The sequence below is a fragment of the Orbicella faveolata genome, unplaced genomic scaffold (genome assembly GCF_042242905.1).
Source record: "Orbicella faveolata isolate gen_17 unplaced genomic scaffold, um_ofav_v1 contig_14, whole genome shotgun sequence".
In the NCBI taxonomy this organism is placed as follows: domain Eukaryota; kingdom Metazoa; phylum Cnidaria; class Anthozoa; order Scleractinia; family Merulinidae; genus Orbicella; species Orbicella faveolata.
The window spans coordinates 4,112,368-4,138,695 of record NW_028301541.1 but is presented as its reverse complement, the minus strand read 5'-3'; the positions used below and the strand labels follow the sequence as shown (position 1 = coordinate 4,138,695).

General features: G+C 39.7%; 2 protein-coding genes across 7 annotated transcripts in view; both read left to right on the top strand.

Annotated features, from left to right (window-relative positions):
* LOC110050234 (tyrosine-protein kinase transmembrane receptor Ror-like) overlaps positions 1-9,303 on the top strand; it is a 36,513-nt gene extending 27,210 nt beyond the window's left edge. For 4 of the 5 annotated variants that reach the window (XM_089286239.1, XM_020756134.2, XM_020756135.2 and 1 more), the window contains exons 6-13: positions 372-401; positions 580-610; positions 1,066-1,239; positions 1,937-2,181; positions 2,946-3,002; positions 4,139-4,339; positions 4,732-5,006; positions 6,428-9,303. In XM_089286239.1, the coding sequence (XP_089142365.1) occupies positions 372-401; positions 580-610; positions 1,066-1,239; positions 1,937-2,181; positions 2,946-3,002; positions 4,139-4,339; positions 4,732-5,006; positions 6,428-7,297 (1,883 nt within the window). In that variant the 3' untranslated portion in view covers positions 7,298-9,303. The remainder of the gene's footprint in view (positions 1-371; positions 402-579; positions 611-1,065; positions 1,240-1,936; positions 2,182-2,945; positions 3,003-4,138; positions 4,340-4,731; positions 5,007-6,427) is intronic. The other variant, XM_020756136.2, reaches the window with a different exon arrangement.
* A 2,983-nt stretch (positions 9,304-12,286) lies between these two features.
* LOC110050342 (inactive tyrosine-protein kinase transmembrane receptor ROR1-like) lies at positions 12,287-26,287 on the top strand. Of its 2 annotated transcripts, none has more exons than XM_089286237.1 (12): positions 12,287-12,493; positions 12,818-12,866; positions 14,873-14,916; positions 15,083-15,242; positions 15,644-15,762; positions 16,771-16,809; positions 18,608-18,673; positions 19,757-19,841; positions 20,544-21,016; positions 21,330-21,584; positions 23,121-23,320; positions 23,916-26,287. In XM_089286237.1, exons 1-12 carry the CDS (start codon positions 12,436-12,438, stop codon positions 24,852-24,854), a joined length of 2,487 nt encoding a protein of 828 aa, XP_089142363.1. In that variant the 5' UTR covers positions 12,287-12,435; the 3' UTR covers positions 24,855-26,287. The 2 variants fall into 2 exon arrangements, with proteins under 2 accessions (XP_089142363.1, XP_089142362.1); XM_089286236.1 differs by having other exon boundaries at positions 12,288-12,493; positions 16,768-16,809.
* The last annotated feature ends 41 nt before the right edge of the window (positions 26,288-26,328 follow it).

The window sequence follows — 26,328 nt, the reverse complement described above, 5'->3', positions numbered from 1 at the left end:
GGGGAGGGGTTTCGCGCGCAACTGCAAGTTGTCAAGTGCGAGTGTAAGTTGAACACGGTACTTTCCAAGGAACTCGCGGACGAAATCCCCGACAGCTATGCAAGCTATACGTCTTAAGCATTCATTGCTACCAAGCAACCTCTCTCATGAAAGCTTCGAGCTGGAAGTAAAATTTGTTTCAGAAAAAGGTCCCTGACCGTAACGTTTTCGGGAAAACCTCGTTTGTACGCAAACGTTACAATTTTACTGGACTGGGAATTTTTTGCCGGTCTGAATCCCATTTTCGGGAGTTGCATTTGCGCTGTTACCTCACACTTTTAATAAAGCCATCATTCCCTTCTCAATCATTTCTTTTTAATTTCATTCCACAGTTAATACTGATCCAATCCACGTGAAACCAGGTAATGAATTGTTAGTAATGAAGAAACATCGTCAGAAATAACCTGAAAAGTATGATTAACAGTATTATGCTGACGGAACCTTGGCAAGTCACGCTAAAAATAGATAGCAGTGAGCAGTAGAACAATTCAGCGTTTAACTGATTGGTTTTAAACACTGTCTTATCATTTCTGGTTACAGAGACTGGCCGCCCGGAACCAGGACCTGTAAGGTGGGTGTTAAATACTATAACAGCAACAAGAATATTAAAGGACTATGAAACAATTTCAGCAACAACAATGACAGCAACTAAACATATCAACAGAAATAACGCACCGACAGCCACAAAAACAACGACAATTAAAACCAACTTCGAAAATCCCTGCGAGGTAGGAAACACGTGCATGAAACGACCAAGGACAGTATCTTTTCATTTGTCCGTGTCATCGGAAAGTGTTTTTTAGTGTCTATTGACGCATTACGATTCTGGTCAAGCAATTGGAACCGTTAACTTTGACGTCGCTTGACGTCATCAAATACGTCATGTCGCGTAGCAACCTCCCTGAAAAAAATCGCTGGCATAGTCAATCTCGCAAACGGGGCTCTGACCAAAAAAAGAGGTTTTTCCAGTGTTCCTGTGATTGAAGCGTAATTCAAGTGTTGTGATGGATGCTTTTTCTACTACAGGACTCTTCCACCACTCCAAGGGATGTGTGAATCATACCGCGGTGACGCATGCGCAGAATTCATTGGAAATCAGAGCATCTGGGTTCAGTATAGAATACGACATCAGCAAACCATTGAAAAACAACTGTCATCGGCACTCACGGTGATTCGAACTCTTAATCAGATGTCTGAAAGGTACTTACAAATCGTGACAGTTAAATTAATCAACGAGTGCTTTCTAGTCAACCGAAAATTCCGAACATTTCAAAATGGGCACAAATGGTAAAGAAATTTCCTAGGAAAATTTCCTCCGGAAATTGTTGAATTTCCGAAAAGCTAACCGTTCAACGGGTAATCCCGGAAATCCCGATTCCAAATAGAACGGAAATTCCCGGTGAGAAATTTCCGAAAATTTTAGTATACTTCGCGGGGTTGTCCTCTTTTCCGAAAAGTCCAGAAAATAGCGTTCCATTTGTCATATCCGGAAATTCAAACCGGAATTTTTCATCGAATGAAAGGCACTCACTCTTGTTGTACCGTGAAAACTAGATTTTGGGTTCACATCCACTCACTAGAAACTCTGAAGCAGTTCTCAAATTTTTATGGGTGTTTATAATCTGTTACGCTGATGAATCAGAGGATCAGAGGGTTTGTAAAGAGTAAGACTCGATGTCTTTTTAAGCCTAAGTAGGAAGAAGAAAACAACGTATTATATACGTGTAACACACGCATAATGCAGATGTAATGCACGGGTAACGTGTTTCGCGTGAAGAGAATCGAAGGCTCTGATTTAATCTATTATCACTGCTAATTGCTTCAGGCATTAAGTGTACTTGCCAGTAGGCGTCATCACTACAGACCACTAACTAGTCAAGTTTTACCGGTTTGACAGGTGTACCAGATTTGGCATTCCCGCCATGTGCTTTCACCTCTTCCCGACCTGCGATGCTCGTACCCAGGACTCCAAGCCTCGGCTCTGCCGAGAGGATTGTTTTGCTCTCTTTGAAGACGTTTGTTTGGCAGAGCTCAATTTCGCGCAGATGGACAAAAAGTTCAGCGCTTTACTGCCAAACTGCTCTGCCCTCCCCAAGCGCAATAGCAAAGATTATTCATACTGTACTTCGCTTGGGATTCCAGGTTAGTTCAGCGCAAATGTTTGACCCTCTGTTGTTTGATAGACAAGTGCCCGCCGCGCTATGTGTTTTTCCTCGCAAATCTCCGGAGAAACACTCGAAGAGTCTCCGATTTTTATTGCCCAATCATAAAGCCCATGTAATCCCCAGGACTTCCGAGCGTCGTCATGACGTCATAGATAGAAGGTCATATTAGTACGTTTAATAAACAACCACAGTCCCTGCTGGCTCCAATTTTGTAGGAGCAAGGAATGAACTCGCAAACGCCACTAAGGAGCTGGACAAGGACAGGATTCAAACCTATTTGACGACCAATCGCTGCGAATTTGTCACGAATGGTCCCTGTACAGAATATTTTGTCTTATTTCAAAAAAATCTTGACGGAAGTCCTCAAGAACAATTTACAAGGAAGATGTAGTGTTCTTAAAGGAACTCAGTCACGGTATTTTGAGTTATTTTTGGCACGTACAAAATAACCTTTAAACTGAAGGAAACCTGAAAATAACAGTTTACTAAGATAGAAAGAACACCAAAGAGATAATAATAAACCATGAAGGAACAAGGATGGTCAGGGATGGAGAAGATTAACACGGATTACTAACGACGAACTGCGCAAACCCTGACGTAGCTCCTTTAACAGCCCGACAGCCTTTCTATCGGGAAATGTAACAACCTAACATTAACTGCTTTGAACGTGCTGGTACCTTTATTTATCTTTCCGCGAACATTTCGTAGAGGTTTATAAAGCGTTTTGCTTTTTAACTGCAGGATTATCTACTCCGACCACTGCTTCACTTCCGGTTCTATCCGCTCCTGGGGTCCAAGGTAAGTAAATCTTATACCGCTGAACATTCCTCTCAGAACGGCAGGCTCTGATGCCGGCAGAATAACGCGGGGTTTAAAACTGACAGTGGGACTCAGTCTCTCTAGTGTTTTCTGTAACTCTGAAGTGGCGAGGCACTGGTGATGAACGGCACTGATTTCCGTGGAGTTTACTTTTGTGACTTGTCTCCCTGCGTCGTTAGCTGTTTCCCCTTTCGCGGATCGCAGTGTAGTAGGTTTAAAGGGGCTAGGTCAGGCAATTTTAGGCAATTTCAGCACTGATCAAATGGTCATAGAATTAACTGAAATATCACAAAAACGGCTCAAAACTATAGAAGATCTCAAACAAAACACAGGAAAGCCAAGACGGAACATGGATGGACAAAACTGGAGAGGATTAAAATGGATTCCATTTAGGTAAATTTGAAAAACGTCGGCCGGCCCACCTTTTTCAAATTTATATCAGTTTATATCAAAATGTCATTTACACAGCTGGAAAATCATTCTCAGTTGTTACGTGGCCGTGATTTTGCAAATGAAAGACTTTTGCTCTGCCAATTTGACATTTAGAACTCATGATTAATAAAATTAAACAAAATTACCTAAAATAGCGTGACCTAGCCCCTTTAATCAATTCTGTGTTCCAAAATTTTCATCAAATGGTGGAGATGAGTAGATATGTTTGGAATGCGAACCCTCTTGGCTCTCAGAATTTAGGATTTCTTTTACTTTTGAGTGGTCTCCTTCTTTTGTAGCGAAAAGATAGACACTTAGTGAAGATTTCAAGTACAAAAATCTAGTAGCGCAAAAAAATCGCGTTCTTATGCTACAATCCTGGTCAAACGTCATGGGACACTATTCACTTTTGCCAGCATATGGTCTATCTGTCCCTCTTCCCCTCCCCACCCCCCAAACAATGTTGATGTTGATTCATCCAAAGTAGACCCACTATTGCTTTCGGGGAAGGGGGGCTCGGAAAATTGAATAATGACTTCCCACTTCAAAATAATTCGTCACCAGTTGGCATTTTGTCAAGTGTCCCCAGGTCTTTTGGCCAGGATTGTAGCTCCTCTGTATGTATTGTCAGTCCTTTCGTTGTAGATGTATTTAAATCGACACAGGTGTTGTTGACGTCATAGATTGCTATAACGGCACCGGAGCATCATACACTGGCCGAATGAACGTGACGAAATCCGGACGCCCCTGCCTCGAGTGGCCTTACAAGGACCTCCCGCATAACTTCTGCCGTAATCCTGAAGGGCTTGGGGCGAGACCGTGGTGTTATGTTGGACCGGAGAATGAGGTGGAATTGTGTGATGTAAAGAAGTGTTCTGACATAAGTAAGTGATAACTTATGTTGCCTAGACAGTCCAGTTTCCTCTATCCTATAAGTGTATTGTACTGTAACCTGACAGTCCCCCACCCAACCTCCTTACATGTAACCAGCTATGCTTCTAAGAAGATGGTTTTCAGTTGGAGTCACCCTTGACACCAGAACGAGAGCCTTTCAGTACAAAATCCTTAATCGTATTCTTTGCACATCGTGGAGATCACGAAGAAACTCTTGAGCTAATCAGTTGTGCCTACAGTTAAAACGTTTGGCTTACTGTTATTTCTTCGTTAAATACTTACAATATGAATATGCTCGAGTATCCCCCGCGCGAGTGTCACCGTTGCGTGACAACCCAATTGAAAGCAAGCAAGCCGTTACTAATTGTCACGCTCTGTTTAGGTCCTGCAGTGAATACAGGTTACAAACAAACGCAAGAACAAGTTCGACCTGTCGGTCGAACCATCTACGTCATTTCCGCCATCATGGCAGTTTTGATTGTGGCATTCCTGTCAATCATCGTGTACCTGAAAGTACAGCACAGAAAGAGCGCACTTCCGCAAAAGCAGAACACCTCTTCCGGTTCTATCTCCAAGAGTACTCAAAGTACAGTGCAGCAGCCGAGCTTTGATCTGAAGCAAAGCATCAGTGAGATCAAGTCATGTGTTTTCAATCAGGTTAGTTGCGTTATTTTGTCTATCGCCAGCTGTGTTTACTACAATTCTCAGTTGAGTAAAAAGCGACGAAATTTTGGTGACCAGGTTTTAGCGCTCAACTTGTGTTGTGGTAACGGGAAACTGGTTCCGTTTCCAGTGGCAACTTGTCGGCCTTTAACTTCATTGGCAGCAAAGCGCGCGAAAGTGCAGGCGACGATACTGTTACCATTGGAAATGAGGAAAGTTTCCCGTGGCAACACCGTAAGTCCAAAACTTCAACACCAAAGCTCCGTCGCGTCTTACTCAAACTGGTGGTCGTAGTAAGTCATATCTTGTGAAGCTGCTGTTCGATTTATTAACTCCTAGTTACTAGTTGCAAACAGCCGGAGTTGGTGTATTGATGATCGTTTGACAAAGGATTAAATCTCAAAGCGTCAGCCATAGGGCGGTTAATTTAAGGTTGAGCAGTTTTCAATTAAGTGTTCAAAGTAATCAGGTAATTACGTTGGTTTTGGTTTTGGTTTTGGTTTTGGTTTTACTACGGTCTGAGATTGGCTGATCAGTCTAATTGGTAGGTAATTGGTCTGGTTATGGTTTTACGACACTCAATTGAAAACCAGTGTATCACGATCAAAGACTAAGGTCCCATCCACACTATGCCGGGGGAATTTAAAAACGGAGCTTTCACTTCCGTCCACACTACGCCGGAGGCATTTAAAAATTTTCAAAATGTTTTTCGTCCACACGGAAACGAAAAGCCGGCGTTTTCAAAATTCCTCAGGTTTGGAGAGCGTTCTCGAAAAGCTCCGTTTTCGTGACGGATTAGTTTACACGGTAGGCCTAACCGTAAAAGTAACGCCGCATTTTCAAATTCCTCCAGCGTAGTGTGCACACTGCCTAAAATAAAGATTCGAGTCTGACTTCAGACATAGCAGGCTTTCAAGCCAGAGGTTTGTTCCGGTTTCTGTAGCATAAAGGAACTATGAATATTGTATCCACTCCTTGCCTCCTTCCCCCCGGTTGACATTCCAGTCCATAGCAGGGTCTATCCTCGGCGTTTTCTCAAGTTGTCTCAACAAGTTACCGGCACCCATTATTTCTCATGGGTAGAGAGAAACACTGTGAGAGTGAAGTGTGTTGACCAAAAACACAACAAAAAAACTCCTGCCAACGTTCAAACTTAAGAGACTACTGCACCTCCCTTGTGAAATAAAACCGTAATGGGAATCTATTTTACACGATTAGTATAAAGCTATTTTGAGGTATCTTTAGATTTGAGGGTAAATTTGTATTACGTAATAGTGATGTGGGATAGTGCTCACTCATGCTATTAAAACTGTCCTAAAAAGAAATACAAATCGCATTTTTTAACAGACATTTTACTACTGCAAAGTATTTTTATTATTCGCCAACTTAGTAGAAACATTTTATATCATTTTTAGCAGGACCAGGAAGTCAGTCATGGCAAAGTGAAATTTCTTGAAAGTCTTGGTGAGGGAGGATTCGCCAAAGTCTGTAAGGGTGCGCTGATCAAACTCGAATCGGACCAGGAAGACGTGAAAATCGCCATTAAACGACTCAAAAGCGACGTGCCTCAAGCTGCTGTGGAGAACTTCAAAAAGGAGACGTCGATTCTGGCTAATTTGCAGGACATCAACATCTTGTGTTTGATTGGTGTGTCCACAGGAGAGGAGCCGCGCTACATGGTTTTCGAGTATTACACTGATATGGACCTGTATCGTTTCTTATTGGACAATGCATCCAAGCTATCGGGCTTGATACCGTCAGATATCTCTGAATATGACCTGTTATTGGACTTCTCGTTGCAAGTCGCCTCCGGAATGGACTTCCTTGTGGAGAATAACTTTGTCCACTGCGACCTTGCCGCCAGAAACTGCTACGTGACCGAAGGTAATATCATAAAAATATCAAACCTTGGCATCGGGAGCTACAAATACCCTTCAGATTACTCCTGGGGACACAGTAGCGCGTTACTTCCGGTGCGATGGATGCCACCGGAAGCGCTTAACACCCTGCAGTTTAGTCACATGTCAGACGTTTGGTCATACGGGATTTTATTGTGGGAAATTTACTCCTTCGGTTGCCGGCCGTACGTTGGCTTTACGAATCAGGAAGCCATTGAGCGAATACGTAATCTACAACTTCTGACATGCCCCGACAGTTGCCCTGCCCGGTTGTTCGGGCTGATGAGGGAGTGTTGGGAAGAAAACCCCTCGGATAGACCCCAATTTACCGAGATTTGCTCCCGACTCCGCCAATGGGCAGGCGACTCGATTGCGGAGAGCCATTAGTATTAATGACAGAGTCATCCAGTGGAATGCAGTGAAGAGTGAACCCTTAATAAAGAACTTGTCCTTCCTGTGGCACAGGAGACGATGGCGTCAGGTGGACATTTGAGAATAATCTCATATACAGTGCAACATTACTGAAGAAATCATTTAAGCTCTCGGTTATTAGTAAGACAAGAGAGCCAAGTATTTAACGATTCCTTGCTATTGTGACAAGGAACACGGAGAATATTGACACGAAAGCTAACTCGAGTACACCAGTAAAACTTCGGTAAACTTCGGTGAACTTCGGTAAACCGAAAGGTGTACAGAAAGCCAAGGTCCAATTTAAATTTGATATTCTTCTGTGAGGAAAGAAATATTTACCTTAAAAGTTCAGTTTTTACAAGGAATTCATTTAGAATCGAGGATAAATAGTTTGCAGGTAGTGGCTTATTCTCCTACGTTGTCCTTGTCTGGATTGTCACACAATCTTCCTCAGTGGGGGAATTGCGTGACTACCGAGATAAAGGCTTGTGCAGGAGACCACTTAAAGAGTAATGTTTTTCAGAGGAAGAGGCAAATGTTTGAGCTTATTTTCCAAGATATATTTATTTATGCTATTGTAAACGCAGGGGCACCCTTGAGGTGCATTTTATTTTAACTTAAAATACAACAAAATATTACCGTAAAAGCAAATTGTTTTGAGCTAGAGTTTTAGTGTACATACATAAGGAGAACATTACCGCTAGAGAGTAGAATGCGCGATTTCCAAGTTCCGTGATTCTAAGTTATATCAATATGTAGCAAATGAGCATGATGAAACTGCCAATAGACCATTTTACAGTTGTCTGCTCAGTGACCTGGCCTTTGTATGGCAGCGAGGCTAGAGTTGACCTTGTTTTGATACAGACCTCACTGCTTTTGTTGTGTAAAACACGTTGTTCTGATGCTAACTAGGTGCATTTACATGACAAAAGCAGTGAGGTCTGTATCAAAACAAGTTCAACTCTAGCCTCGCTGCCATACAAAGGCTAGGTCACTGAGCAGACAACTGTAAAATGATCTATTGTGCATGATTGACAGGTCTGTTGTTTAGTTACTTTTTTAGCGTTAGTATGAATTATGACTAAGTTTTGTTTGTAAATGGGAAAACCACTACTGTACCATGTTGTCATATTTAATTGCAAGAGAAGTCAGAGAAAGTTCACTTGCTCAAAGTTACTACGAACCAGTGCCCGTTACATATTTCTTAGTTAATACAAGGGCACGTGGTTATCAAAAAGGTCGTTTTTTTTTTTTAACTTAAACAGTCGATTTCAGGCTCTCAAGTTGCTCTTCTTGAAAATTGTCCACAGAAACAAGTTACATGGTAAATGGTTTGAACCCAGGAGTATCAGTAGTTCGTTTTGTGTGATCGTCCGGGTGAGGGTAGCTCTGAAAAGAACTGTTGTTGGTAACTGACGTTTTGACAACCTGAGCTCAAGTCGAAACTTACTAGAACCGACCAATGACTGCTAATAAACTTTACATGAGTCTTACACTTGAAACCATCATGGCTCAACTGACCAGACTATAACACCATCAACTGACTAACACTATTCACTTGACTCTGAAGATGACTTCCGCTCAGGTGTTCGAAACGTCAACCACCAACAACAGTTCTTTTCCGAACTACCCTGACCCGGACGATCACACAAGGCGAAATAGTAACAAGTTAATTTGTGATCATACTGATTTGTTCATATATGAATAACAGAGTGGAGGAAAGTTTTTCTTGTTTTTCTTACTTGTTTTTCTTTTCTTTTTTTGGTTTGAGAGTATGATTACTCTGGCAGGTCCAAAGTAACATGCTTCCAAAAAAGTCCCCCAAAAGAGGAAGCGAGACATGGCACATTTTCAAGAAGACCAGAGAAGCTCTTTTAGTCTTAAATGTGGTACAATTTTGCTAAGTGTACAAATGTATAACTGCATGTCAAGATGTATATCTGGTTTCATACATGTTATCAATAAACCAACATTAGATAAAATGGATGATCTTATCTTTTAAAACAGTTTCTTTGGTAGCTATGGATTTCCCAGCACGCTTTACGCAAGAAACCTGGAACAAACGTCGCCGCACTCCTCTCTACCCAGGAGACTCTTTATGCCCCTGACAGGGATACTAGTGGTACCTCGTGTATGTTGAAAATGTTTTGGTACTACGTGGGTACCACGTGGGGTGGTTCATTTCAATGTTTCAGCCCGCTTTGTTTTTGGTACAGCGAACCGGGTAACTTGCAACCTCGTTTCCACTGCTTTTCCCAATTTCAGAGGGAAAAAGCCTGGTAGCTAGGTCGGGTAATTTAAAAGGCAAATTGGAACCTGGGGAAAAATCCAAGGTCATAGGATCCTAGTCATAAAAAGGCGTTGAATGACGACACTCCTCAGTTCTTTAATCCACTGTTTTTTCTTCAGTTTTGTTTCTTCGAGAGGGTGATATTAAATCAAGGTGTTAAATATTACATATCAAAATATTACCTGGAGTTTCTGGAAATTCCCGATTGACATTTTACAACTCGGTTTCAACTTACTGGAAAACTCAGAACAAATTCTCAAGGTATCTGAAGGTTTCTGTTCATTAAATTGCAGAAAACTTTAAGAACGAAGCAATTAAATCGCGCGTACGTAATTGACGAGTAGTTCGATATCTATAATTGGACCCCTACGTGATCGTGCGTCGAATACGTACGTGTGAGAAATAATATAAGCGCGGGCGGAACCAATCACTATCGAGAATTTTGTATTAGGGACAATTTTAAATTTCTTAACTAACATTTGTAGGAGTTTAGATGAACTACATGAGTCTGGGAATGTCTTTGCCAAATCCGACTCGCTGTTTCCTCTTGTTTGCGGAAAATAATGGAGTGTTTTTTTTTTCCTCATCAAAAATGCAAAAAACCTTGGAAATCTGTTTGAAAATAGTCGTAAACCTATGCGGAATTTTAAAATGTGACAGCAATATTCCAATTAAAACACTACCGAAAACGGAGACAATTATAAACCACTTCCAACGTTTTAAAACAGATTCATATCAAGGATGGGTGAAAACTCTTAGTCACGCATAAACCGCAATAGTTTTGGGAATAATTTGGAAGCAGTGATTAATTGATCATAAAAGAAAGACGAAATACAAAAGGACGTTCGATCTGAAATGACTAATATCGACAAGGTCGGTGCTTAACCGGGCGGACACTTCATTTTCTCATAAATGAGTAGCATTAAAAAGGTTTCTTAATGGTTTTATGGAAATACGGTTATGTATCCTGTTGCAACGATAAAACACAAGTTATCTCAATATATCACACTCAAATATTAGAAAGGGCTAGATTGCCATTAGTGGATAAATGCCTTATAGAACAGGTGCAAGGTAGATAAGTATTTGATAAATTGGAAAAATCACTAATGAATGAAGGAACATGGAAATGAATCAGTCAAAAACATCAAGAAAATCGTGCCCAGGGGAAAATAATATGTCAAGACAAATGATGTTTATTTTATATGTAGCCTCCTGTCAGAAATTGGAAACAGATAAACTGACAATTTTGACCCCGTGTGAATGTTATTGATATATCGCAGAAAAAAAATTAAATTTGGAAAAGAAAAAAAACATACACGACGGAAACGAAAAAACAAACAGTATAAGCAAAGTATTTACATGTGAAGATAGTACACTTCGAAATTAAGGAGTTAAAACACACTCTCGAATTTAATGATGTAGTTTCTGAAGGGCTATGATGAAAAGCCAGACTTTACTGTACTAGCAATGAATAAATGAATTGAATCAAAATTAGCAGAGAACATAACCTGCGTAACGATTGATATTCTAACAAATTTCTTTGGTAGGTCGAGTCATAACGTATTGATTTCTCCACAAGGATCTGATAAAATTGAAATTCAAAGCTTGTAAGTCAAAAATGTTTTCTTTTTTAGACTTCAACCGGATGTAGTATCAACCGTAGGAAGTAACCAAGTTCCCTCCCTCAATGACAGTTGTTTCTAAAAATTTCAAGATATTTTCTGGAGATTTGAAAAATCCTCATGGTAGACTTGAAGACGCCTGATATAATTAGAAATCATGCAACAAGGGACACGCTTACAAGGAATTGATACGCGCCAGACGAAATTTCGGAAACTTAAAAGCGGCTCAGAGCCGCAGGGCATGCTTTTTATCTGGTCACTTGTGATGCAAAATAAGAACCCTTTTAGAGTACGCTTTTTGTTTGCAAAAATGTTACGCTAAAATGCGGCCCAGACAAAGCAAACTTCACTTTGCGTCAACTTGGAGACACTGAAGAGATAAACACCAACTGATTAGCAAAGAATCCTTTTCAGTTACTCCGGGCAAGGGGCGTAACAACTCCACTTTCACTCGCCGAAAAGGAATATTTCAAAACGCTAATTAAAAAATATTCTTCAAAGTTTGTTTTTTAAAGTTTGTTCGTCTCGGTTTTCAATAACACTGTCTACGACAACTGTCACTCAAAAAACTCCAACTTTCCCAAAAAGCAAACTGATTTCGCCTTTGACAAACTCGATCCCATAACAACCTTTTCGTCAGCTAAGTAAAAACAGACCATATTCATCGCATTCTGGCACGTAGAAAAGCAAACTTCCTCAGACAAAAGGCTGGAACATTTGATACTTGTCGCTGAATTTTCCGACAATTTACGAGTGTTTGTCGTAAACTTTGACAATGCTGACAGATTCAGCTGGTTACCATGCCAACCTGTCAGTTGGCTCAAGGCTAAGGTGAGCGCCTTTCCTTTTCGCTGTTGACTCAGCAGATAAAGCGAGGGAAGTTATGCAAAACAAAATGGGTTGGTAGTGCTAATGGACTAAATAGACAAAATATTTCAATGTAAATGAACGGAAATTTCGGCTTTGTTTCGTTGTTTGCCGAAGTAGCCAATGATGATAAAGTGACACAGTGAATTTGACCTTTCCGTCCTGTCAGTGGAATCATGTTTTCAGTAGCTACCGCTAATCCCATAATAATCCATTGGCGCTTCGCGAGAGATCACATGCGCCCCTTTGTTCCTGCAATGTTCGCTAGATATCAAGGCGGGCTGTAGGCTTTGAGACCTGTACGGTTAATGGCTATGCCTTGAAGGGACTCCGAGATGGGATTTCAAAGGTTCTACTGTCTATTTTGGGGATTTTATCTGTGGATTTTGTCTGGTAAGTCGAAATTGGCCGGGCGATGTTGTACGTGGTAGAAATGTGTTTGTTTGATTTTGTTCGTTCGTCAATTTACAATGCAATTACAGGAATATGAATATTTCACCACCTATTCGGAGAGTACAGCAGTGCTGCTTCGGAAAATCGCTTTTTCGCGTTCACTGCGTGTTTAAAAGAAAGGACTTAGAACATAGTAGTGTTACAAGTGTTCTTAGCGCTTTGTTTATCACCTAAAGAATCATGATCAGTGCTTTTAGCCGTACATCTGTTGTGGCGATCAGCATAGATGCTAATGGTATCGTCTTCCATTTTTACGCTTTTCAGGAAGCCTTCTCTGGGGATTCCAACACAAACGGTCGCTCGATTCTCCAAGGTAGGCAGTGCGGAGTGCAAACCGTTGTTTTGTTTTTATATTACTTCTCTGTTTGCTTGTTTAATGTAAGAAATAATTAGACTTGACGTGGTATGTGCCTCTTGTGAATGCACCATGCAAATTTCGCTTTGTGTGAAACAAGTATCGCGAGCAATAAAGTGTTAAGAACACGCTCTCTAGAATAGGAGTTCACACGCACGGCAATCAAAGGGAACGTATAGCTGAATGAAAACAACTTCACTGAATGAAGTTTTTATTATATCCATACCTTGGTCGAGATTTCCTATCGCATTTCTTCGATTTCTTTCACTCATGCAGAGAAACAGCGGCAAGGCTTTGAAAGTTAATAGCGGCTTAGAATTCGCTTGAGGCCAGGTGGGTCTCTGCACTGATTGAAAAAGTTCAGACGGTGTGTTTGAAATTTTAGATAACTGCACTAATGGATAGCTGCTGAGAGTTGTAAAACAGCAAAAGGCCTCGACAATGCAGCGCGGCATCTCGCTTGTGTTCATTCGAAGTTTGTTCATTTCGCATTGTTTTCGTTGATGGATTCTGTGTTCCTTTCATTCTCTTATAATCGGCATTGGATAATCCTTCTTATATACATTTCCCATTTTGTTTTGACCTCAGTAAATTAGAAGGTCAGAAGAGCGATGGGAAATGAGCATTACATGTGAATCAATTTTGGAAAAGTTGTGTGTGTTTAAAATTTAGAGCATTAGTGAGGTGAATGTATTGTTTCGTTCAACGCCATGAAGCATTGAACAGTTTGTTTTAGAATGTGCCGCACGGAAGACTTCATTGTTCTTCTTTGAAGTGTAAATGTGAAGAACAAAGAAAAAAATTAACGTATAAGTCGATCGGGACAGCAAATTTGCATGTGATAGTGGCTCGCTTCATTGAGTTGTTTACATGTTTAGTGCGTGTTCGAGAAGTTTAAATCGAGAACCTTGCTCTTGAAACGAAGTTTTCGCGTCGGAATTTCCTCATTTTGGGGCCAATATCAAGCAAAAATATGAATTGCACTTGAAAGGTTAAACAAATATCGATGTTTAGGACTTGGCATAAAGTTCAGCACAATTTAATGTCTAGATTGTTATAATGGACACGCAAGTAGTTTTGCCTTTTATTGAGACGCAGCAGAGCTTAAAATGAAAATTCCGTGACATTATGATAAATGTGCATTTCACGTGAACAGCAGGGTGCGCGATTTAGAACATCCAAGCTTTATTTTAGGTTGTTTGGACTTGGTTGTGTTACGATTATTCACGGAATGCAGACGCAATATTCAAAATGATCTTGATATGAACATTTCACACTTGGACAAATGCCTGGGTATCAAGACGAAATTAAAAGGGTTTTGATGCTATGTTTAAGCCAGGCAATTGAATAAATTAACTGTTCGGTGTATGTGGAAGTGTTTTTGCTAAATCATTTCTCTCTAATATTATGGAACAGGAAGCTAGCAAGGGTTACACAATATAAAGATATCTGGTAGGAGAACAAAATTACAAGTGGCTTGCTGAACTGCATCAAATTTGTTCCAGATATTAGACTTTTTTATTTTACTGGGCTCAGTAGAGGACAAATAACTAAAGGCTTAGGGTGATCAATTTATCAGGTTATGTGTAGACCTCTTGTCCCTTCTAACTGTTGAAAGGTGCACAAAAAAAATAATGAATAAAAGAAATGAATAAAACATAAAAATCAGTGGAAAGCCAGGAATTAGAGAGATAAATTGAAGGAAAATAAATCTCTTATTTGACAGGTTACTACTCTAGGTTACTCTCTAGTATTGCTGTTGATTGGCACTTGTAGTTATCATTAGCATTTTGGCTTGCAGCCCTAATAGGCTTGCCAAAACATGGCAAGAATTCTAAAATTTACTGCAATGCTTCCCACTAAAATGCCTCATAAGATCTACATAGTATTTTGCTTTTGCTCCATTTGATATGAAAATTGCTTTTGCTTGAATCTTTTTCTAATAACCATGCGTTCCTTTGCAGCTCACAGTTGTCAAATCACTCAAAAGTATGTCCAGATTGTAAAGGTATGAACACTGGAAGGTTTTATGTAAGCAGCTGAGTAGTAGAGGGCTTTACTGGTGTGCAAAGTAGATCTTACAATGGAATCTGGATTTCACAAACCTCCAAGAAAAACCAAAACTGGTGCGTCGAATTGCAAGTATGAGAAACTTTTGCTTCTTTTTTTTACAGCTCCAGCTTTTAACAAACCTCTTCTAAATCAAACAGCAGAGGTAGGAGGCAGAGTGCAGTTCAAGTGTTACGTGAGTGGTTCTCCCAAACCAGGTATCACATGGTACAAGAATGGGAAAATAATAAAAAACAAGAGTGGATTGTTCAGTATCATTGACAGGTGTGTACTGTACCACTGTTGGATGTAACCAAAGTCAGGTCCAACAGCTACATCTAGGCTAGTAGTGTTGGGTCTTTCCTTGCTCTTCAGTCACTGATCCATGTTTTTAGGGGCTTTGTGAAATAATAGCAGTTATCAAAATGTAATTTTTCCCTCACCCAGTAAATAAGTGTGAGGGTTGGTGGCATTTTCAGTGAAAGTCCTTGTGTTGTGTCCTTAGTGTTGTTGGTAGTATTTAATATGCAGTAATTGACTGCCTAGTAGGGCTGGGATCGGAAAGTTTTGGCTTATAAGATGAACCGTACCCAAACTTTTTTGATCATAGGGTATTTTATCATATATAACCTTTCTTACTCTACTTGTTTTAATTTTGTGTGTTGTTCTGTATGATATATTATTAGGGATTGGGGTTCAAAGCTAAGGAACCGCCAGTTGAAGCTGAGCGATGCTGGATCTTACACATGCGTAGCAAATAATTCAGTGGGAACAGCAAGAATACAAGCTTTTCTTGTTGTGAATGGTATGTTTACATTAAGTACATGTATGCTTAGCCATCTCCTCCTTTGCATCAAAATTACTCGGAGAAAACTTTCATTGAGGTGATGTCGAGATCTCATAAAGGTTTTGGCTAGATTTTCATGCCTCAGTGATATAATGGAAAGATGCTCACTGCTATCTTGGCAAACTTGTCTAGACCTCACCAACCTTGTTTAGATCTTGGTAGACTTATTCAGATTCTAGAGAAGATCATAAGTTCTCAAGGTAATCAGGCCAAAATTTTTTATACAGGCTTTTTTGCATTGTTTTTAAGACTGTGCAGTCTTGTTTGAAAGTCTTGCAACATGCCACAGCAGTAATATGATATTTTTAAAAATGATGTTAATTAATAAAATCAGGTACTGTGTATCTTTGAACTTAGTGAATTGCTAAATTATTAAATATATAAAGAAAAGAAATCTGTCTGAAACCTGGCGTCTTAGTCATTGTTAAGTTCTGACATCATATTATGTGTTGTCTGCAATGTTTTACTGTTTTGGAGGTCTCATTGTCACCTTTGCTATTGTTATTATTTATTATTATTATTATTTATGGTGCAAATAAAAGGTGGTAATGATTTTTGTACCACAAGACACCCTCATTGTTATTAGTGGATGACAAGCTGCAGGGACCATGCAACATTATTTTTTGTACCTATAATGTTGAGTAGAAACTACTGTTAGTAGTAAGGGTTTTTTTGTGACTTAAAAACTTAAAACATTCACCCGCCCCTCCCCTACCTCTCTCCGTACAAGAAAAGTTTTAGAATTTAGGGGTGTACAAATTGTGAAAGTTTAGGCAAACATTCTTTTGGAGATGAGCTGTAAAAAACATTTTTCCTTGTGACAGACAGGATTTTAATATTAATAATAATATTGTTTTATTCATGGCACACAAAACTGTGATTTTGACTCCCAGAGGTGATTTATATCTCAATTCTCAAAATGTAGACATCTTCCTAATACATGTATTTCATGTTACTTTATAGAAGGTATAAAACCCACGACCCCTCAAAGCAAGTCAACACTTGGTAAGTTTATAATTTTATTTAGTTTTTATATCAACGGACAGATCTTTCCTTGTCCTTAAGTATTAAATATATTTTGGATTGTGCTAGGTGGGAGAGTTTGTTTTCTTTTGTTATTTTGTTTCAATTAGATATTAATCTTCGAGTCTGAAAGAATTACAATGCGACTACTCTAACCAAGGCCACCCAAGAATATTATCAATTTTTTTTATGTAGTGTCAGCTTGATGACATTGATAAACTGTCTTAAAATTATTGATAACATATCAGATTTTCTGTTGTTCAAACTAAATTTTGTTGGGTAACCTTGGTTGAAATAGTTGTACCCCAGATGCATTGTTCTACCACCTATATTCATCTTTGTTCCTCAGTAATGCCAGGAGGATTATCACAAATTGATTCACAAGTGCCTCTCAAATACTTAATTGTGCTGTAGTTAAATTAAACTCCAAAATAAACAAAGAGTAGACAATTTGGCACCTTCTGTAACAAATCTCTTTGGCCAGGCTGATAGCCAGCTGGCTGTCCTTTATTCTTCCTCAGTGTCAAATTGTAACATGAAAATATTGATTGGAAAAGATACAACAATTGCTTCCTTAAAGTTGTTAGCTAGTGATTTCCCCTTTATAGTGAGCAGATAAAACTAGCTCATTGAACTAGGGAAACACCTTATTTTAATTGTACTTATTTTGGACTGCAGTTTATTTGACTAAGATTAAGATCTGAATACCCTTTTCTTTGGCTGCTGTCTTCATCTAGTGCATGTAGCAACTGAAATATTTTTTTTTTACTTCTTTGTTCTCCTCCATATACGTTAAATTACCCTGAAATAATCTTCATGTATGTTTGTATGTCGTGGTTAGTTGTTAGTTAATGACGTGTAGTGCTATTGATCCCAGACATCGGTTCAAATGGCTCTTTTTTTCAAGTGGTTGCATGCACTGTAGGTTTCATTCATGGATTCAAAAACAGTGATTACGTGAGGACAAATTTCATGATTGTGTGATGAGTGAATCTCTTGCCGTCGGGGAAGGTGCTTCACAGTTTGTTTTCAAGTTTGTTGAGTTTCGATCTTTCTAGTAATATGCAATTCAAGATATGCTGCAGAGAAGAGTTTGAGTGATGCAAAACCCATTGCATGGACAAAATTTGCCTTGAACTTGGTTCTTTTGAGGAATTTGCAACAGCTGTGCTTCAAACTGTGGGCAGGAGATGTTTGTCATCATGTGTTCACTTTTTTGAATCCGCAGCTAAAACCAAGGGTGCATGCAACCACCCAAAAAAAAAAAGCGACATCAACTAGGATCAATAGTGGCTATTTAAGATGATTTCCACAGGACATTTGAGCAATAATGGCAAAAATTACGTTACCAAAAAAACATCATGGCATGGTAATATTTTGAATACAGTTAAGAAGAACTTATCGAGACTTAAGCTCTCAAGCTGACCCAAGAGGGAAAATTGAACTTTAAGTTATCCATATTTTAATTAAAACAGACGTTTCGCGTTAGTTTGAAACACAATGACACACACTTTAAGCATTCTTGGGAAGTTTGACATAATACATGTACTTTCCCGAGAATACTTGAGAATTTAATCGCTGGGTCACTTAGAGAAATGAGCTACGGTGTAAAATGAGTAGTTTCAAATAGCATTCCAAAAGTTACCGTGCTATGAGTAGATTTTTAGGAAATAATTTTTGTACTTATTGCTTGAACTTTTGTGTGGAATCTGTCTTAATGTAAGTAGTATGTTTGCTGTACGTGATTGGTTATTGAGAGAGTTTTAAATTTTGTCTCTAGAAAACAAGTCACCTCCCTCTGTTCCAGTACCTTCCAGTAGAACGACCACTACTTTTACTACACAAGGTATGCAGTGGCATAGATACATTAACATCACTAGTAAACAGTAAAATGCTCAGTTGAAAACAGCTGAGATTACCATGCAGACAAAAGTTTTTTTGCAGTACTTTCACATGGCTCTGATTTTGTTAAATAATTTGTTTTGCCAATTTTCAGCTGTGGCTTTCTTGGCAGTGCAGTGTTAAATGTTGCCGGCACAGAGTAACTCCTGTTACAAATGTGTAATAGGTTTGTGAGTTAGTGAGAAATCATTTCAGCCAATTCCAGACTTGTTTTAACCCTTTTGCCTTGGGAGAGCACTCGTGTGTTTGGATCAATTCTGGCCGAGTTTGGCGACATTCTCAATCTTGTGAAGAGCTACTCATTAAACCTTTGGGTGACTGGAAAAACGTTTATATAAGGTCAAGTGCTGGGCCCCCAGTATTTCATGGTTAGGAACCTTTGAGCTCCTTGTATTTTTTCTTAGACCACAGTCTTGCCTCCCCCCCTCCCCCCCTCTTATATGGTATAGTTCACCATCCCTTTAGGAACTTTTTTTACAATAATTATGCAGCCTAAGTGCTGGGCCCCCAGGATTTCATGGTTAGGAACCTTTGAGCTCCTTGTATTTTTTCTTAGACCACAGTCTTGCCTCCCCCCCTCCCCCCCTCTTATATGGTATAGTTCACCATCCCTTTAGGAACTTTTTTTACAATAATTATGCAGCCTAAGTGCTGGGCCCCCAGGATTTCATGGTTAGGAACCTTTGGGCTCCTTGTATTTTTTCTTAGACCACAGCCTTACCCCCCCCCCCCCCCTCCCCCCTCTTACATGATATAATTCACCATCCCTTTAGGAACTTTTTTCTACAATAATTATGCAGCTTCTAGTGCAGTTGTTATTAACCTACTCATTGAGAGCTGTATGGTATCTGTACGGTATCTCATACATGAGGGTAGGGGGTCTATGTAATTTATTAAATTGGAAAAAAAGCCCCAGCAATTTAGGGCTGAAAGGGTTAAAGCATTAGTCATGCCAGTACATCTTCTCCTCTGAGACCTTGTCCAGTTGTGTATTTCATTTTTCTGTTCATTGATCATTTCTTTGCAGGCCTTTTTCCTAAATACTCCAAACAATCAAATCCTCAGCACAGTGGATTTGATCAGGGAAAGGACAAACCAACAGCTAATGATTTGTAAGTAGATCTCAAAAATACTGTACAAAAGGCAAAGGATAGACAATTATCACGTAATATATCAAACACGAGAGACAGTGTTTCACTGGAATGTCCAAACACTGAGAAGAGAGTTGAAAATACGACATGCAGCAAAGTATTTTTGATGAAATTCGAGGTGTTTGGATAGCCCTTGAAACACTGTGTTGAGTGTTTGATATATCTTCTCAATCAAAACAAAAACTAAGGAGTAAACGGAGAAGTAATATTGTCAAAATTTATTCTAATTAAGACGGGATATCTAAACCTCCTTTATGGTTGTGATTTTCTTTGTTTTAACTTGATGAATTATTAATAAGTTTGAGAATAATTTATCAACAACACAAGCAGGTTGATGGATTTGGGACAATTCTGCCTGCTCTCGGAACCAATCAGATAGGAGGATTTGTTATATTTTACCTGCTCTCGCATTAAGAGAAACAACATTTAACAAAGCACCATATTATATTGTTAGCTCTAGTAATAACATTAATTTGCCTCAAATAAGTGCCCACAGACTCTGAAGGTCCAAAAATTTAATAAGTACCCAGTGTGCTTCATCGAATAAATACATAATATATGGCTGTAAATAGGTTATGTTTCATTTTACTTTGAGTATGGTGATTGCCCACAGTCTTCCAATGCTCTGATTTTTCACCCAATTATTTCTCTTTTTTTCCACAGGGAAATTCCCACACCTTCACCTCTTCCAGAAAATGGCTCTTGTGTCATTTATAATGGCTCTGTTTGCTCAAAATACTTGAAGGGACAACCTATCTACCTAAAAAGTTATGAAAGACTGGAAAACTTTGAGATAAAACTAAGCACTGCATATAACAACATCCGGCATTTGAAAAAAATCAGTGAACACTGTCGACCTTTCGTACAACCTCTACTGTGTCATTTCCAGTTTCCAAGCTGTGACAAAACATCTCGTGTTCCAAAGAAACGGCAAATTTGCTACGAGGAATGTGAAACCCTTCGTACCAAGATTTGTGCCAAAGAATATATTTTTGCAAAGAGAGCAAAACTGCAGAAACTTTTGTTCCCAGAGTGTTCCACTTTGCCTCGCAAAAGTTCAAAGGCTGGAGAAAATTGTATAAAACTGGGGGTCACTGAGCAGAGGATTCAAAATCCTGTTGAAGTACGAAGTAAAGGTTAGTGTTGATGTTTTTCTGCTTTCTTTCCCTGAAAGTCTATAGTCAATTAATGTGGTTTATTTTGTTGCACAAGGTGGTTCTAACTTTTAAGTCTGTGGATGAAATCCTTCTGTTTGACTATTCAAATGAAAGCTGTTGAGCAGTACATGTATGTTGTACAAGGTGGTTCTAACTTTTAAGTCTGTGTGTGAAACCCTAATGTGTGACCATTTAAATGAAAGCTGTTGAGTAGTATTTTACTCACTTTTTGTAGACAGGTTCAAGATCTAGAGCCTCACCATTTTTACGTTCTATTTTTTTACAATTTCAGCCTCACCCTTCACTGGCTGTTACACTGATAAGGGAGAAAATTTCCGTGCTAATGTGAGCGTGACAGAGAAAGGCCTTGTGTGTCAGAGGTGGAATTCTTCAGATCCTCATCACCACATTATATCAACAGAAGATTATCCAGAGCTTGCTGGTGGACATAACTTTTGTCGAAATCCTGGAGGAAAAAAGAAGAAACCTTGGTGTTTTACTACCGATGCAGACACCAAGTTTGATTTTTGTGATATTCCAAGTTGTGGTAAGTTAACTGTGGTTTCTTCCTCCGTTGGGGTATACGGAAATCTTGTGAGTTGTTGCTTGACTAAAGAAAGTGTGAAGCTGGAGCAGAACTCAACGTATTGCGTGACAATGATGTTGTTTGTAACGTCACGCAACGCATTTGCATCTGGGACCCGTTTCTCGAAGGTCCCGAAAAGTTTTCGCAGCCGGAAAGCCGTAGCAAAATCTCAAACTTTATGACTACAGAGCTGAGTTATTCACATATTCTGAATAGAAACAGAGGTTGCGTTCCGTACAAGAAGTTTCAGGCGTATACACCTCTCTGTCTTTAAATACCGAATAACTAAAAGTGGTTTATCGGGCCCGAAAAGTTTCCGTAGCTTTCGAGAAACGGGCACCAGGTTTGGTTAAGAATGGTTTTCTTTGTTGTGCACGTCGTATAGCAAAGCGTTCCGTTACACGTACCGAAGTTAGCTTGTTTCTGCAGTTCGCTCCAGATAAATCATTATTTGACTCAAGACACGGGTTTTTTAGTTAAGTAGTGGAAGTCCAGTGGATAAAAGCAGATGAAAGGCTGTTACGAGCAGAGGGATAGGACTTTAACCAATCCATGGAATTGTTATCCAAACCTAGAGATTTCATTTTCTTGAGCAAAAGTTGGTGGTCGACTGTATCGAATGCGTTGCTGAGGTCGAGGAACACGGAACAAGTAACAAACCCGTTGTCCATATTATCTAAAATGTTCTCAGTAAAATGAGCAAGGGCCACCTTAGTTGAAAGGTTTGGGCGAAAACCAAATTGTTCACGAGCAAGGAGTTTGTTCTCTTATATTATCATTTTAGCGTAACACTCACCACGTTTTCAGTTTGTTTTTCCCTCTTGAAATTCTCTCCAGCTGATTATACCACGTGACTTACCTTATTTGTAAGTTTGTACAAAAAATACGAAAAGACTGGAGACTAATGTCAGAGATTCTTTGTCGTTGTGCTCGTGAGTGCTCGCGCGGGATTTTGATTGGGTAATGAGAGTCGGAAACTTTCCGAGGGCCTCTACGAAGAGAACGCAAATTTCTGAGGCTCCTTAGTAATATATCAAACACGAAAGATTGTGCGATGCACAGCGGAGTATTTTTGACGAACGTCGAGGTGTTTGATATATTTGTGTTAAAACTAAATCGTGAACATTTATGCTTATTAAGACCAGATACCCAAACACCGTCACTGTCTTGATTTTCTTTGCTTACAGGAGCTCTGTCGCGGTATTTTGAGTTATTTTGGCCACGTACAAAATTACCTTCAAATTGAAAGAAACCTGAAAATAGTTACCTACTAAGGTAGAAAAACACCAAAGAGATAATAATAAGCCTTAAATGAACAAGGATGGTTAAGGATGGAGAAGATTAACACAGATTACAAAAGCCAAACTTGAAAGATTTAGCCTAAGCCTTTCAAGATGCTCAAACCGTGACGTGGCTCCTTTAAACATAATGAATTATTAGTAGGTTTGAGAAGCACAAACTTGAACATCTTCGTAACAAATTGATGTGATTTTTCAGATGATCCGTCCGCCAAATCTCTGCCAGTACAGGTAGTGAGTATTCTGTACACAGTCATACCGTGTTTGCTCTTCGGCGTTGCGTTCTCTTCTGTCGTCATCTTCGTCTGCTGGCGTTACCATAAACAGATCATTTACCAAGCCAGCCAATCAGCGGCTATTCCACTGGTGCCTGTTGTTGGTAAACCAACATACCCTAAGGTGCGTCAACTGAGTAGGAAGTGGGGGAGTGGTGGGTGGGGAGTGGTGGTGATGTCGAATTCTGCGGAGCTTTTGTCTTGTTGGTCTTTTCAACGATCACATTGAAGTTTGCGGACGTTACTTTACTAGTGAAATAGAAAAAGTCACATTATAGCTCAGTCACGTTATTTTGAGTTACAAAATTACCTTTAAATTGAAGGAAACCAGAAAATAGTAGTTTACTAAGAGAGAAAAACACCAAACTCAAAGAGGTAATAAATCATAAAGGAACAAGGATGGTTAAGGATGGAGAAGATTAACACGGATTACAAACGACGAACTTGAAAAATTTAGTCTTAAATTTTCAGGATGAGTAAACTGTGATGCAGCTGGTTTACTTACCTTAAGTTTACCTTACCTTACTTGATATTTCATTAAGCACTTAAAATCATTACCGGACGGTTTTTCGTTTAATTCTAGACTTACCACACTTTGTCATGTTGGCGTTTATTTCTTATTTTCTTAAAATTAAATGCTTCCTCGATCCATAGCTCAAACTTACTACCCAAAAATCAAACTTCAATTTTTGCTCCAAGTTTTCAATTTTGCTTCTCAGATCAAAGAAATGCGCCGAGAGACTGTCAGATTTCTAAATGATTTGGGTGAAGGAGAATTTGGCAAACTGTACAAAGGCGAAGTCTTGGAAAAAGTTGAAGTCTTGGAAAAAGTTGAAGGAGTGCAAACAACACGAGCCATCTTGGCAAAAGTCCTCCGAAACAGCTCGTCCGCGAGTAACCGGGAATGCTTCTTACGTCAAGCGGAGACTTGGTCCAAGTTTAGCCATCCTAACGTCATCAGTATCATCGGAATGTGCTACAACGGACCTCCTACGTGCATATTGTACGAGTGCGTAGAGTATGGTACTTTATATGATTACCTGGTTGAGAACTCACCTCTGGAGTGCCCCGTCGATGACGATGATGATCCAGAAACCCTGAGTTACTACGATCAGTTACAGATCGCCATTCAATTAGCTGCGGGAATGAACTATTTGTCTCAACATAATTACATCCACGGAGACTTGGCGGCTCGTAACTGCGTGGTAGGGCCACGCATGACGGTCAAAATTACGGACGTGGCGTTATCGAGGAACCCTTTTTCAAATGACTATTATCGTAGCTCTAATAGGCCCCCGATGCCTCTACGTTGGATGGCCCCTGAAGGGATCCTAAATTACAGGTTCACTGTAGAGACAGATATATGGTCCTTCGGAGTGATCCTTTGGGAAATATTTTCTTTCGGTTTAAGGCCTTATGAAGGGTTCACGGACGAGGAAGTTATGGAGCGTATTAGAGAACATGATTTACTGCTTTGTCCAGCGGACTGTCCTGCTAGAATTTTCGTTTTAATGAAGGAATGCTGGGACATTTTGCCGCCAAGCAGGCCGCGGTTTAGTGCGATTTACACTCATCTTTGCACGCTCAGATGGGACACAAACGGACCACGCCCTGTGCACGAGACATTCGAGAGAGATTGCTTTCACGTTGATGTGTGATCCGTAAAATACGGCGCGTAAGCGATTGTCTTTTTGTGTATGCGACCAATTGCAGTTGCTAATATGAATATATATACCCAATGGAAAACAGAGTTTCGTACCTCTTTGGACGCTGAAAGCTGTCTGAAATGGCTACGAGAAACCAGCTGGTGATTTCTGTAGTGTCCGCAAGGAAGGCAATTGCGCAGATGTTCCATGGCATAGGCTTCACTATAGCCTCCCACGCAGACGCTCTTTGGGAACGCCACGCAATGTTCTTCCCATCGGGGAGGAAGATTGCGTGACGAACCCAAAGAGAGGCTGCGTAAAAGAGGCTAGCTTCATTATCGCACTCGATAGATGGGCGGAAATCGAGCCAAGATGTCATCACTCTTGGGGGAATATGCATAATCTAACGCGAACATAACCTTCCTAGTAATAAATGCAACTCACTTTTTGCGCATAGAACTCTGCTTCACGACACTTGGATAGAAACGAGGTGAAAACGTGGAGAGTAACATGATCAGATGGAAAAAATATTTAGTTCACACATTGTGAACGCAAATTAATTCAAGGAATTTGACAAAAATTAGTAAATCGCTGTAAAAGAAAGAGGCTTCAATCATGTACAAAGAACGTTACTCCTTGAACTAGTCAGGAACAAGTTAAGTTTATTGCAAATCTTCTGACACACTTCGGTATATTTTCCGAGTTTTATTGTCCAATCCGAGGATTGCTCAGTTCTTGCGTCAGCTTCATATTATATACGATGTTGCAAAAGAACGTTTAATCGGAATCTAGTACCCAGACATTCTTACTATTCGGGAGAAAAACGGAGTCTGGGCACTGGACAATCTGGCTACCAACTGGTTCAACAAAGTGTAGCGAAGCTCTGAAAGCAAGATTAAGTCTTGAAGGTATCGTGATGTTTTGATTAAGCACCCCTTGATTATCCTGTCTTCCAGTCGAAGTTTCTGTTTACAATCACGTCTATCCTATTAAATTAACGCCAGTCTTGACCACAGAGCCTCCTGTCCCCCATACCGTGAGACCTTGTGCACTTTTTGCTCGTGCCAAGGGCTCCCCGGCTTAGATGGACGGGCAGCTCTGGGGACGACAGTGCTTTTTTTACGTTTTCTTTTCTCAATGTTGTCGCTCAGTGTGAGGAGTTAGTTCCATTATGATTGATAGTTTAAGTCAATAAAACAGTTAAAACACCAATCCGAATGAGCGTCACTAGAATTTATTAAGCACCCGGGCGCTAAATCGAATCTTTACGGTAAAATAGAGTTAAAAAAGCTTACAAAATTCGACCATTTGCGATTTATTAAAGTTGGGAAAGAGAGAGTAGTTATCAAGTTTTGTTGTAGTCCTTCTAAATTTAAGGTAACTTCTTTAATTCTTGTACAAAGAATAGCAATTTAAAACTAAATAAAAGGTTATTGTTGGCATCATCTGCAAGTTTGCTGTCCAGCAGTCTCCCTCAGTAAGGACA

What these genes read in the sequence shown, in the direction of transcription:
- LOC110050342 (XM_089286236.1), top strand. Translation starts at nt 12,436, where the DNA reads ATGGGATTTCAAAGGTTCTACTGTCTATTTTGGGGATTTTATCTGTGG. An exon ending in AGTATGTCCAGATTGTAAAG is followed by an intron (nt 14,917 to 15,082) that starts GTATGAACACTG and finishes TTTTTTTTACAG; the next exon opens with CTCCAGCTTTTAACAAACCT. An exon ending in CACTACTTTTACTACACAAG is followed by an intron (nt 18,674 to 19,756) that starts GTATGCAGTGGC and finishes ATTTCTTTGCAG; the next exon opens with GCCTTTTTCCTAAATACTCC.